Here is a 14,040-nt window from a genome sequence, read left to right on the forward strand (position 1 = left end):
AGTGATACTAATCTTCCGCTAGCATAGTTACCAACAGGATTTCAGCCACTATTTAATTGTAACAAAACTATGAACATAGAGTGTTTAACTCAAAGGAATTGTGAGGAAGGGAGAACATAATTAAATGAAAATATTATTAAAATGGAAGCACAGTTAAATACATTTCACATAAACACATACTATTTGAAAATGTTTTGGTTAGAATACAGTATCATGTACTTAATAAAAAGAGACTCACTAATGGCAAGAATATTTTTTTCTTAGTGTTTTTGGCTTTTGAAAATCAAGGGAAGAGATTGTGCTTCCAGATTTCTAAAATCCAACATTTATTTTTAGGGATATGGTACCAGAACTAGAAATAGACAATTTTGAGCCTGACAAAGTGAATACTAATAAGCACTGAAAAGCTAGAAATGGTAATTGTGTAAATTCATATAGACCGCTATACACAGATTTGCACATTATGCTTTCAGGGTATAAAGTGGGCAGCATGTAGCCCTCCTGATGTTGAAGTATACTAGCTAGGACTTAGAAAAGTTGCACTCTTAAGAACAGCTTAAGGGATATAAGTTGCTTACTCAGTTTTTTTACTCATATCCATTAGTTGAGCACAAAAGCCTGAACAGAGACTTTTTTCAAAGGGTAGTAGTCAGAAGAATGCCTTGGAGCAATTACTTATAAGTCACTCCCAAAATATGGCAGATCCTGACAAACAGTTGCTTTAGAACATGATTCTAAATTTTTGATTAATGTATAAAAAGTATAAGTCAGTGCCTTTTATTTACCTTGACACTGTTTATCTTTTGATTTGTGTAACATGTTGGTTAAGTTTAAATTTCAATGTTTAACCATTGTGGTTCTTGTATATTTGTACATCATCTCAATGAATATAAATAATAGAGAAATAATATTCCTTCATATGCAAAAGCACTTCACTCATGCATTTATCTACTAAGATACCAACAGTGGCCTAGATCCATTTGTCAGTTTCTGTTAGAGCAGACCTAATAAATCACTATGACTTATATAAACAGTGACTTAGCAAGTCCCATTCATTCAATGGTCTATTCAAGTTAGGACTAACAATTTGTTTTAGCTCAGTTTGATAATACATTGAATGACGTAATCATATGATCTGTATAAGAAGCTTGCAAATACACTATTGTGACAGAAGAAAATACTGTAAAGAGAAATTATTGCCCTTAATAGTGGCCAGACAGCTAAGAAATATATACAGTATTTAATTAAACAACCTTAAACCAAAATGTAGCAGAATTAAATGAAAACACCTTTGTTTCTTTCAACACTGTTTTCTTTATTTCTGTCTAGATATTAGGCATCTCTAGTCTAATATATGTAGCAAGTATTTAGCTGGTGCTATAATTCTTTGCCCCCTTCTTGAATGCATACCCCAATGGGGGGCAGGGATTTTGTGTGTGTGAGGGAAGCTGAGAGATGGATCACCCGGAAGCTAAACACTGTTACAAGTCTAAACTTTTAGCATGGTAACTCAAGGCTGAATGACCAAAAGAAACTCCACATTAATGTGTCCATCCTCTTTAAGAATTAACAGTCTTATCAGCAGAAGACAATTTATAGTTCCGATTATGATGAGGAAGAGAAATCCTTAAAGGGCAGCTACTGGACAATAGCAGTAGTGTGAAAGATGACTCTGGCAAAAGATAACAGCTGTGGCATTCAAGCCACATCTTGTTAGTATGCAGAAACAGGCAATAATAAACCATTTCTGGAATCTTTTATATCTCAAAAACCTATGATGAGACTTTCAAAATTATACAAGAGATTGTGCTAGAAGATAAAGACTCCTGGAGTCAGAAGGCAGCCAATCAGCTATCGGAGAAAAGATGAAAGTATACACAGCACCATTCTTAATGAAGCAGCTGGACTAAAGTAGAAAGGGTGTTCAGCTGCTATGCACAGATGTGAAAGAAATGTCTAAAATTGCATAACATATAATTGGAACTTGGAATGTTAGAGATATGAATCAAAGAAAGCATGAAATTGTAAAACAGGAACTGAAACAGATAAGCATCACACAACTTGGTATGCGTGAATTAAAGTGGACTGGAATATGACATTTTCAACCCCATAATTACAAAGTGTTTTACTCTGGAAATGATCAACTCAAAAGAAATAAGGTGGCTCTAACAGCAAGGTATGATGCAGCACAAGCTATTACAGGCCATAATGGAAAGTTAACTAGTTAATGCCAGTCTGTCTCCATGGAAAGCCTATCAGCATAACCTTTATTAAAGTCTAGAAACAGATGCTGAAGTAGAGAGCTGATAGTCAATGACTGGAACAAAAGTAGGGAATAAAAAGCAGATCTAAACCTAATTGACCTAGGGATCAGAAAAGAAACAGGAGAATGACTCATTGGCCAGTTTCCTGTTGTGTAGCTGCATCTACGAAACATTACTGGTCTTGTCAGATTACAGGTATTTAAAGAATTGCTTTTTTTTTAATATCAGGGTGTGAATAACTTCATATCATTACACATAAATTGCACAAACACCCAAATTAAGAAACTCTCAAATTAGCTACAATCTCTTGCGGCTAATAACATCGCTCCTGTTGTGCAGATGGAGCTACACAACTGGATATTGGCCACAGAATTCTGTGAAGTGTACAGTACACAACACAAGATGGTCAAAATTAAAATCAAACAGACTAGAATATTGGAACTGGAAGACAGAGAAGTTCTAGTCTCTTTAAAAAAAATCCACAAGACTAGAAGATTTGTGTTAGACCATGAACTGTTAATATCAATAATCTGAGAAGAACCAAACAACCATCATATACACAAGTGAACCAAAATATAAAGCCAAACTTTCTTGTGTTAACACAATTCTGAAAACAAACTTAATATTACAGATATAATTCAGCTTGAAAATGTAGGATCCATTATTGTTCAAAATCACAATTTATGTAGACTTATGACTGAACAATCATATTTATGATGTCTGTGTTTAACTAGACAAGACCAATCATAAACCAAAGCAAGCTAGATTGCAAACTGTTGGAGGTATCATTTCTGTAACCCATGTTTGGGGGAACACAGAGAACTCCAGAGCCAAAATGTGCCCCGTACTGCCCCATCATTTTTCCAAACTTCTTTTAATGGAAAAAGAAAATTCCTCTTCTATACTCTAGCACTCTGAGACAATTTTGCCTATTTTTGAGGTGCCCCCAAGTACAGTGGGGTCTCTACTTAAGAACAATCCAACTTAAGAACAGCTCCATTTGCTAAATTTTGCTTCTATTTGAGAACAGAAATCCAAGATAAGAACAGGAAAAAAAACCTTTCCTGCTCTTTTTTTAACCTTAGGTCATCTTAGGTTAAAAAAAAAATTCTCCCCCTAGTGGTAGAGTACGTATTAACCAGCTTTGCATTAGTTCCTATGGGAACTAATGCTTCAATGTACGAACGCATCTCTACATAACAAAAAAACAGCCAGAACGGATTAATTGGTTTTCAGTCCATTCCTATGGGAAATTTTGCGTCAACTTAAGAAAGTTTCAACTTAAGAACACCATTCCAAAACGGATTAAGTTCTTAAGTAGAGGTTCCACTGTAGTTTCTATGGACGGAAAAGAGCAGATACGGATTAAATGGTTTTCAATGCATTCCTATGGGAAATGCAGATTCAACATAAGAACGTTTCAACTTGAGAACCACCTTCCAATACGGATTAAGTTCTTAAGTAGAGACCCCACTGTACAGTAAATGTATTGCATTGCATCACACCACGCTTTATTTGGAGAGAGAGAGAGATAAAAAGAAAGCAGAAGCAGGGGGTGGCTTTGAGCTTTAAAAAGTCCACCCTATTTTTGTAAGAAAAAAAAATCAGACAGGGTTCTCCAAGTTCCATCCAGGATCCCCAAACCACACTGCGAACCCAGTTCTTTTTTTTTTCTTTTTTCCTGGTTCATGGTCCAGTCTGTGCCCATCTCTAGTTTAGAGAGCTATGTTAATTAGTCTCTGTGCCTTATCAGTTGATAGCTATTTAATTTTCAAAATTATTACATAAACTATTCTATTATTAAATTATGAAGCCATTTCTTCTCTCCAGAGGTCAATACAAATACAGCATTCCAAAACACGAAATCTGGAGAGGCTTTACCATTATTCACTGCTTCATGCATCACCTCCTTTGGGGACTCTGCAATTCTAAGAGTAATTAGATCTCTTGGAGGTATCCTACTACATGCTACTGCTGTGGTGGACAAAGCAGGAATGAAGAACAGCCTACTCAAGCTTGCACTGTACGGAGGAGGGACAGGATTGCCACCAAAACTCACTTCATCTAAGAGGTTTCACACTGCAGGCACAGATTCATACTTCGACACACACAGCCCACAACAAAGCAGTATTGGTTACATAATTTGCAGAGATTTAGAGAAATTATTTGAATGCAGTCATTACCATTGGTGAACACATAGTTAAGCTGAATGTAAGGGACAGGTTACAATTACATTATTTATGTACATTGATATGGAGCATGTTGTCTTATAACTTAAACAGCTCTTTGTAAATTGGCTGAAACACAAATACAATATTTAGCATATCTAGTAGCGGGAGGGGGAGATCAAGCCAGTTTGGGAGAAGATCAGTAAAATATCCAGGTGACCTCACCTCCAAACCAAGGAGGAGGTGCAACAATTTCCGTGCCTAGCACAGCACTGCCTACAATTTATCCCAGATTTTGCCTACAGAGCTGCATCGATTTAGTAAAGAAAAGGGCACCTAAAACTGTCAGGTAGAGTACATGTTTGACACTTTGTAGAATGCCTTATGTCAAATCCCCAGTGTTGACGTCCCCTGATTTCTCATACCCCTTTATTCTCCAAAGAGAAGCATCTAAGAGGGGGTGAAGGGCAATATGAGCTTGAGGGGGAGAGAACAGAGAACATCTCATCTCCTGTCTTAGCCGCAAGTTGAATCCCAAGGGGCAAAAGTATGCAGCTATAAAAAAAGAAGCCATGGCAATATGTTGTGCCATTCATTTGCTACAGTACTGTTATGAAGACTTTTTGATCATTGATTATGCCTCATTACACTGGTTAGCCCAGATGAATAATACTCATCCCAAGCTAATTAGATGGTACTTATGTTTGCAGACCCATTCTCTTTGCAGATTATATTCAGGCATGGGAGACAACATGCTAACGTCAATAATTTCTGTTGATCAGGCCTTTGGCCACTGAAGACAAGAGAGGTATGGCTTCTTGGGAGGGAAGCCCTGTGAGTGGGTGAGCGTGGGTGATCATGAGGGGTCTCCCTCCAAGTTCCACTGACCCTCTACTACTCCCTGCAAAAGTTATGTGGTGGACATGGAGTGGATCCCTTCTCCCAGTCATTATCTGGGGTTGAATGCTCCCTTGCAGTCTGGAAGATGGGGGAGACCCAGATATGTGGGAAGAAGAAAAAGGCAGGAAGGAGCCTGCAAAATGGGTTTCTCACCAAGGAGACTGAGGAGGAGCTGGGAAGCAGTTGGCACAGAGGAGGAGAGTGAGAGCATGGATAAGACTGATGCCTCTGAGTGGAGAGGGATGAGCTGGGCTGTGCCACATATTCTAGTTCATACACAATCCTCCTCTACTGGATTATATTCCAGATGATTTGAAAGAGCTCAATTTAGAAGAATGTAAGGAAACCATGAAAAGACTAAACTGCAAGCTGCCTGGGAGATGTTGAAGAAAGGGAGTCAAATCAAGAGTTCAGATCATCTTGACCTCAATCTGCCCAGAGACCTTTGGGTAGAGTGGACGGCATATAAATTAAATAAATAAATAAATACAATCCAGCACTTAGTTTGTAACAGGAGCTAGAGTCTTAAGATATGTGAGTCTTGATGATACAGTGTACTCCGGTTACTTCCCCGTAAATGTTGCATTCATTAGTTGAACACTGACTCTGAGCCTTCTACTGAGGGCTGACACAAGAGTGTCTTTTGAGATCGCCATCCCCCAGAGAGAGCACCCCCTTCATGCCCAAGCAGTGATGAAACTACAGAATGGCAAGGAGGGATTTTTAACCTTTTGGCCCTGTGACACTTCTGGTCAGAATGCAGGCTCATATTTCCCACAGGAGGAAACCTTCCTTCAGGATCTGCAGGCATGGTTGGGAGTTTCCAGTCAGAACTGCACCTATGGGAAAGGGATAGACCCTTCCCACACCGTGTGCTCAGTCCATTTTAGGAGTCCCATACAGGCAAACTGGATTCTTAAAAAACCATGCATGAACAACAGCACATGCATTTTGGCCCCAAGCCCCCAAATATATCAGCACTGATTCAGCTGATGCATGCATACATGTTCTCCAGTATTTGTTGGATAATTTGGAACTGTCCAATAACATTTTTTGTTCTTTTAAGTACAAGAGATGCTGGAATAGATACTTATCCCCATGTTTTCATGTAGTTCTTTAAAGAGAAAAGTGGCAAAATATTCTTTGCTTATCATAGTAATGTATCAACATTTCAATCATATTTTAAAGAAAATATCTGCTGCTCCTGTCGATCATTAAATTGTTGTCCTTTAAGAACAAACAAAATATCTTCTTCCAGTACCCGTACACAAGGGCTCAATTGGAGTGGGCTGGGGTAGTTTAAATAGGGTTGCTTAATGTCAAGTAGAGATCTAGTATGCCATTTGGTGTGCTTTGCATCCAAATGGCATAGACACCTATCTGGTCTGCCCCCTTTACAAGAAAAAGGAAAAAAAGAATCCCCCTCCTTGCTCCCCTCTCTCCTCCTGCTTCTAGGAGGAAGTTTTCTTTTCTTTTCTCCTAAATGATATCAGCGCTATTATAATAGTATTTTTCTCCCATTTAATTTGCTTCCCTCTTCTGATCCTCCTTGGAGTTGCAGAAGTAGTGTACAATTTCACAATACAGTATTGTAATGTGGCTAAGCTATCTTAAGCCACTTAACAATGCTGGGAAATTGAAAGCAGTAGGAAAATTTAAAGTTGCAAGCTCTGCTTTTGTTTGTTTCCAGTGATCACACATGCTGGAAACAGACCAAAACAGAGTAATCCTTCCCCCTCAAATAAAAAAATGCCCCTCATAGGGACCCAGAAAGTTGTGGGTAGGAACACCCTGGGAAAGAGCTAATTTGGTCTACCAATTATGGTGTGTGATTGCCAGCAAAAGGAGCAAACAAGCCCATCCTTGCAGTGAACTAAACAGTGGGACAAATGTCAATCTGATCATACCCTTACTCCACTATGATTATGTAATTATACAGCAACTCAAGCAGAATCAAGGCTACTGCCACTGTAGCAACAACAAGGGAATCATTCCAGTTACTACACAGAAACAATCAGATGTCACAGCCTGTTTTTTTCTTTTCTTTCATGGTCATATTTAGTTTTAAAAATTAAAATAATTTTTACCTCGTCTCCGTCCATAGCTCCTGGCTGCATGTAAATACAGAAAAATATAGTGGGTATTTGCATAACAATTATTACTATATACATAGTTTCCTACAGATTTCACATTTTGGACAAAGTAGTCCATGTAACTTAAAACTCTTAGAACAATCCTGAGGGCACAACTACATTTAATTTTTTTTAAATTTCTGAAACACGATGATGATCACAAGTTTCTTTCTAGTAAAACAAACAGATAGATGGACAAACAAATTAACATATATGGGATGCATGCATCCATGTTAAATTTGCCTTACTGTGGAAAAGTTAATTTTAAAAGTTTCCTGTCCCTTAAGAACCTTAAGAAGTAGAGTTTAAATTGTATGACAATAAAGAATATTACTATGAAGTTTTATTACATGATTATTAATATCAATTTAAACTTTTAAACGCATAACTAAAATAGATAGAATTGCTGGAATCCTGTTATGCAACTGCACATACATGCAGGCAGATGACATCAAACTTTACACATACACAGTTATGTAAGAAAATTCTGACAAATATAAAATATTTGCTATAAAAATCAATCTGCTTATCTTAATTAAATAGTCAATCAGTCATGTCATTCTGAAAATCTAGTTTATTGAAAGCAATCAAAATAATTAAAATATTCTGCATAGTCAAGCTTTTGAATGCATTATAAAGACTGTTTTATAATATTACAGAATACATCTTCTACTCAAACAATTAAGTATCACAGAAATAGCAGAAGGAGAGGGAAACAAATTGGGGCAAGTCATTTGGTAAATGAAGGCCTGAGCTAATATTATTTTAGGCAAAGAAATGTTGACTCTTTCACTATACTAGCAGAAGTAGCACCTCTGCACTTTAGTGAGACAGAAAATGTTCAGATTTGCAGGTGTGACTACATAAAGAACATTGTGGTGTTATTTTTCATTTGAGACTATTTGCCCCAAATGCAACAATAATTCCAGATTATTTATTTATTTTGCATCTTTGGTGTGTATTTCTTTCCCTCCAATAAACTGGACAACACAGATAGGTAGGTTGCTGGGGGAGAATGTACAAATATGTTTTTACTGTTACTGAACTAGATGTGATTTTCAACACAGAATGTCATAAAAGACAAGCAGACAAATGAATCCTTCTAGGAGGCTGGTAAAATGGATATTCCAAACTCTGTATAAAGGGACAATTTTTCAAAGAAAAATAATGAATAATTCACAAACACATCTATGAGTTTAACAAACTCTTTGCCTCAAATTGCAAATGATATGCACACTGTTATGAAGCAGATTATTTTAAAGCTCCAAATATTGCTGAACTGTTCTAGCTATTTCTATACATAAAACATAGATAAATGTAATCAAATTCAAAGTCTTTATTTGAAAGGAACAAAAGATGTTTCTTTTCTTTACAAAAGATGTAGACTTTAAAAAGAGGAGTCTGCCTTATAGTCAGGCAGAAAAGAAAACCATGCTTATATGTCACATTTTAGAGAGGTGGCAAAAGTCAAGCTAATCCAAATGAATAAACAGATGAGTCCAGATAGGATTCCATCAAGTGAGGATGCTATATTGTCAACAGAACAATCAAAATATCCTAAACCCTGAACTAGTCTTAGTTGGCTCGGGAAACCAGCAAGAAACTAAAGAAACTACAGTAGTATATGTTTTCTTCCACACATGCAGACGAGAATATGTGGGAGGAAACACTGTAAGGGAGACGGTAGTACTTAAGATAGTCACATGACAAACTGTTTAGGACTTCAAAGAATCAGCATCTTGAACTGAGCCCAGAAGTTAACATGGAGCCAAATAACATATATGATGAGTATCTGTAATAATTCCATCTGACAGAGCATTGTTGCTTTCTTAGAAACTGACAGTAGTTGTACTTAAGTGTGATCAGGATATTGACTACATTTCAGTCCAAATTCCCATCCAATTTTGCTCACAGGTTTAAAAGCTTATGTGTACATATGCACATGTACACATGAAAGAGGAAAAAGTTTATTTCAGATTCTCTGGAGCTACAACTTTGGCATAAATTCAAGCAATCTTAAATATACAATTTGTTCCACATCTTATACATGCATTTTTGTACACTGACTGGTGGAAGAGAACCAGCTATCAGAAAGAGTAGTTTCTGCATGTAGGTATTACGGCTATATACTCTTTGCCTGCTGTACCAAGACAGCTTGGTCAGGTCTGGAGTCTAGAGTCATCTTAATTGAGATAATTTTCAATCTCAAGAAAGACTGCACATTTTTCAGAGATGGCAGAAATTCTTTATTAATTATGAGATTGCTATACTACCTCTAGTCTAAGAAAACTTCAGAGAGATTGACTGTTTAGTTAAAGCAGATGTGGACAACTCTAACTGTTACAATTATTTTGCCCTGGGAGCTTCCTGGGAGATTCCATGTCAGCACCAACTGTGGAGCTAAAACTGCCATCCACCATCACTTGCACTCCTCAAATGGTGAAAAGGAACTTTTTTGAGTTAAGCTGTACAAAATGGACAAGCTTCACACATGCCACAAATATCACAGAAAGTTATCAAAAAGATTGCAAGGTAGTTTTCACAGCGAACCCTGGAGCTGGGTAGATTGAACCCAAAGGAATGCAGGTGAAAATGTTGCATTGTCAAAGTGTGGAGAGGAGAGAAGTAAGCAAATAAGCATATAAGTAGAAAACAACCAAAGAAGCCAAATGGCCATAAGACAACATACACATACCAGAGATATTTGGAGATTGATACTATGTGTAACTGTTGGTAAATTACCATATTTATCCATTTATAAGATGACCCCCCCCTTTTCTAACCCCAAATTAGAAAAAGCAGGGATCAAAGTGCTCTCTTTTTGCTAAGCCCCGTACCTTCACAAAAGGCAAGGCAAGCGGCTGTCAAAGTGACTGCCGCTTTTCCTTGCCTTTTCAGAAGGCACAGAGCTTAGCAAAAAGAAAGGGAGCGACACCTTCCCTTTCTTTTTCCTAAGCCCTGTGCCTTCGCAAAAGGCAGCGGTAAAGAGCTGCCTTCCGTGTATAAAACCCTCGATTTTTTATCAAATTATTTAAGGAAAAAGTGTCATTTTATACACTGAAAAATACAGTAGTATTAGAAGCTCCTGGACTAAATTGGATTATGAGTGCTTTCTTTCAATGGAGAATATTGTGGCTACATGCAAGTACAGGGAATATGTACATGTAGAGCGTATAGTGAAAACATTGTGGAATGCAGAATGCCAGCAGCATATTATCTTTGTCTACAAACTATTAAAAAAAGGCAGAGAAAGGCATATTGCTGTCATGTTACACTATATATTGATCGGGGTATAATGTTTTTAAAAAGGTAGAAGCCTCAAATGGGGAAAATTTATTCCTAGAAAAGTTGTGGGTGACCATCCAATGCTAAAAACTAATTTACTATGTGGATATATTATGGCTCCCTTGGCTAAAACCCTAATTTTGATCTTGAGATACAGACTGCAAAAAGAGAGGATATAACACATATTTTAAAATGAATGAATGAATTGTTTCAATTACTCAGTGTTTGTCTTTTTATGCCATATCTAGCAATCTAACTTTCCTAGAAGAAAATCCGCCACAAGAGACAAACAACATATTTCAAGACCAGAACCTGTTCTTTTTGCCTGCATTGGGTGGAAGATTTTTTGATTGCCAGACTGCAAAATGCACCAGTTACTGCAGCAACAGCTGCTGTTCCTGCTAGGTCTCATCCCTATTCAGATTTATCTATAGGAAGCATGACGTGTGGGGAGTTTTTCCAAGTCCTGCATTGTTCTCGAGACTTGCACTCACTGTCAGAATACAAGCAATTTTTCCCAGTCCCTGCCCCACTGATACAATTAAGTTCTGACCTGAAATGCTGCATAGAAAAGGGTATTTTGGAAAGTTGCACACAGAATATGCTAAGAAAGATAACTATGAAAATAAGTTATGTTTTGTTTTCAAGTCCACTGTAATGAAAACATTGCACAGAATAGACTCATGATAAATTAAATCTCAAACTGGGACTGGTGCTTTATAACCTGCTCAAAATGACTTAAGAGTTAGGAGTGAGCACTAAGGCAGATAGGTTTGCCAACAGCACCAAATTATTCAGGATGTGAAAACAAAAAAGGATTGAAAAGTTCTCCATATGGGTCTTTCCCAACTGGGCAATGGGTAATAAAACATGTGAAAAAGGACAGCTGGAAAAGGTACAAAGAAGGACAAACAATATGTTCAGGCAACAATTCCTCCATATGGAACTTTAATCATGGAGGGGGTCATTTTTAAAGGGTGAATAACGAAGGGACATAATATGGGTTCATAAAAATATGGACAGTACAGAGAATGAAAATGAGGAGGTCCTCTTACTCTTATTACAGTAAAATCTAGGATCATTGTGGAAGTTAATAACAAAAAATTCCGGACAGATGAAAGAAAATACTTGTTAATAGTTACACTATAGGATTTAGTTGATGTGATGGTGGATACCAAACAATATTTGCAAAAGGGGGATTAGGGGAAAAAAGCACAGGTCACAATCCTATTGCCCCCTTATGTTTGCACAATACTATGCTGTACGACCAATGGGACTTTATGGAGTTTGCACGGGGAGGTATCCAGTACCTACTTGTGCAAGTCTAAGGCCTGTTGAATCTCCAACTTATACAATGGCAAAGCAGAGGTCATGGGATATGATAGCAGAACATTCGGTTCCACATGTAGTGCAGACGAATTTTGACAACTGAGAATAATGCTTCAATTTTATTTATTTATTTATTTATTTGTTTGTTTGTTTGTTTGTTTATTATTTTTACCCTGCCTTTCTCCTTAAAAAAGACCCAAGGTGGCATACATAACTGAAAAAAAATATTTAAAGCTGAAAACAATGAGCAGTGATTCTGGGGCTTTCCATAGGCATCTAATTTGGCCATTGTGGGAAAGCGGATGCAGACTATAAGGGCCTTTGGCATGATTCAGCAGGGCTCCTCTCATGTGCTTTACTGTTTGTTTATAACATGTTTCAAGTGCATACTGTTCAGTCACATTGTCTCCCAACATGTCTTCTGCAGGAAAGCTGGTTCCATATTGGCAGGCAACCAATATAAACAACATGCCATGCAGAGCTATAGTCCTCTCCTAAGCCTTGTAATTATTACAGGCCACATTTTTTAAATATTTAACTAATTTCTGTAATTAAAAGACAATGGTTGAATTAAAAAAAAGGCTTGTTACTGCACGTAGAGCTTCCATATAATCTCATGACATGCTGCTATCGAAGGTATGGAACCTTTACACACCATTAGCACCAGCTTTTAGGGAGTACAGAAAGCTAGTATTAGGAGCAATGTTGAAGTGTCCTAGCAGTACTCCTGAATATAGGGCATTATGACATACTTTAGGAGTTGTTTTTGGTCTTCTGTTACATTTTTGAAGACATTAAAGGCTGCACAAGAATATGATTTTCATTTTTCCTAGCTGATAGAAGATTTGCTACATTTAGCATCATCTTGGAGGTCACATCCTAGATGCCAATTCTCAATACACCAAAGCGTACAAAAATAAACCGAAAATTTTATTTCTATTCCATATGCAAAACCAAAAAAAAGTAAAATATGAATCTTATGACATACCATGCTATGAAAGGAATAACCAATCCCATTTTTTCCTTTTGTGTGTTTTTCCCCCAAAATGGAACAAGCATTTTACATTCTTACGGTATTGTCAAGATTTTAAATGATTTCTCTTCCAAACATGGCACAATATGTAGCTACAGGATGTCATTACAGAACTATGCTAAAAATATGCTTCAATAGAGGCATTTATATATGCTTCATGCTTATGTTCTTAACTTACAGAATCCATCTGACACTTGTATTCATTTTGCTCAAGATTCTAGACCTAGATTTAGAGATGTATAGTAAGTAGACCTGCAAATTAATCCAATCTTTACCATCTAATGACTAATCACAGAACAACGCACTTCTAAATGCAAAATGTTTTGGTGAGAAAATGCCCATGCAATGAGGAACAGATACCTTTCACCATTTGACAAAGCACTTCTAAATACTTGCAAAACATTGTCCAGTTTGACCCTTCATTGGTTACATTCTACAGCATGTCCTATAATGTCATTTGAGACAGATCACAGGAAACAAGACCGTTAAACTGTCCTTTCTAAAATGTAATATATAAATTCACAATAGATTACAGAATATTTATGTGAACAACTGTTCTGTAACTACTGGAAAGGAGGGTCTCTCTGACCTAGATCACTTATCACTCACCCCTCTTGCTATCCTAAGAAAAAAAGGCTAATGTTTCATGCCATTGTTTATCAAGATGCAAAAAGCTGAACATGGACACACATGACATCATCTTCAACTAAGCCTTTCCTTAGAGTGTGATGGCACAGGGAAACAGAATGCAATTTGGATCACTTGTGGAGTGATCCAGTGTGATGTATTTCCTGGCTGTCACATGATATACGGGGAAATATACTCCAGCCTGACCCCAATCCATGCCCAAGCTGGATCTTTTTGGTCTAGCTGTAGGACTTCTCCTTTTGGGTCCATGGTGGAGCAATTCCCAGCAGATGAGGGATTGC

General features: G+C 37.2%; 1 protein-coding gene across 13 annotated transcripts in view; it reads right to left on the minus strand.

Annotated features, from left to right (window-relative positions):
- The window catches only part of CPEB3 (cytoplasmic polyadenylation element binding protein 3), a 120,648-nt gene that overhangs the window by 39,304 nt on the left and 67,304 nt on the right, over positions 1–14,040 (minus strand). For 9 of the 13 annotated variants that reach the window (XM_078391319.1, XM_020782920.3, XM_078391318.1 and 6 more), the window contains exon 5: positions 7,420–7,443. The exons of the other annotated variants lie outside the window; for them this stretch is intronic. In XM_078391319.1, the coding sequence (XP_078247445.1) occupies positions 7,420–7,443 (24 nt within the window). The remainder of the gene's footprint in view (positions 1–7,419; positions 7,444–14,040) is intronic. 13 annotated transcript variants of the gene reach the window in all.

This window comes from Pogona vitticeps, chromosome 3 (assembly GCF_051106095.1).
Source record: "Pogona vitticeps strain Pit_001003342236 chromosome 3, PviZW2.1, whole genome shotgun sequence".
Classification (NCBI taxonomy): domain Eukaryota; kingdom Metazoa; phylum Chordata; class Lepidosauria; order Squamata; family Agamidae; genus Pogona; species Pogona vitticeps.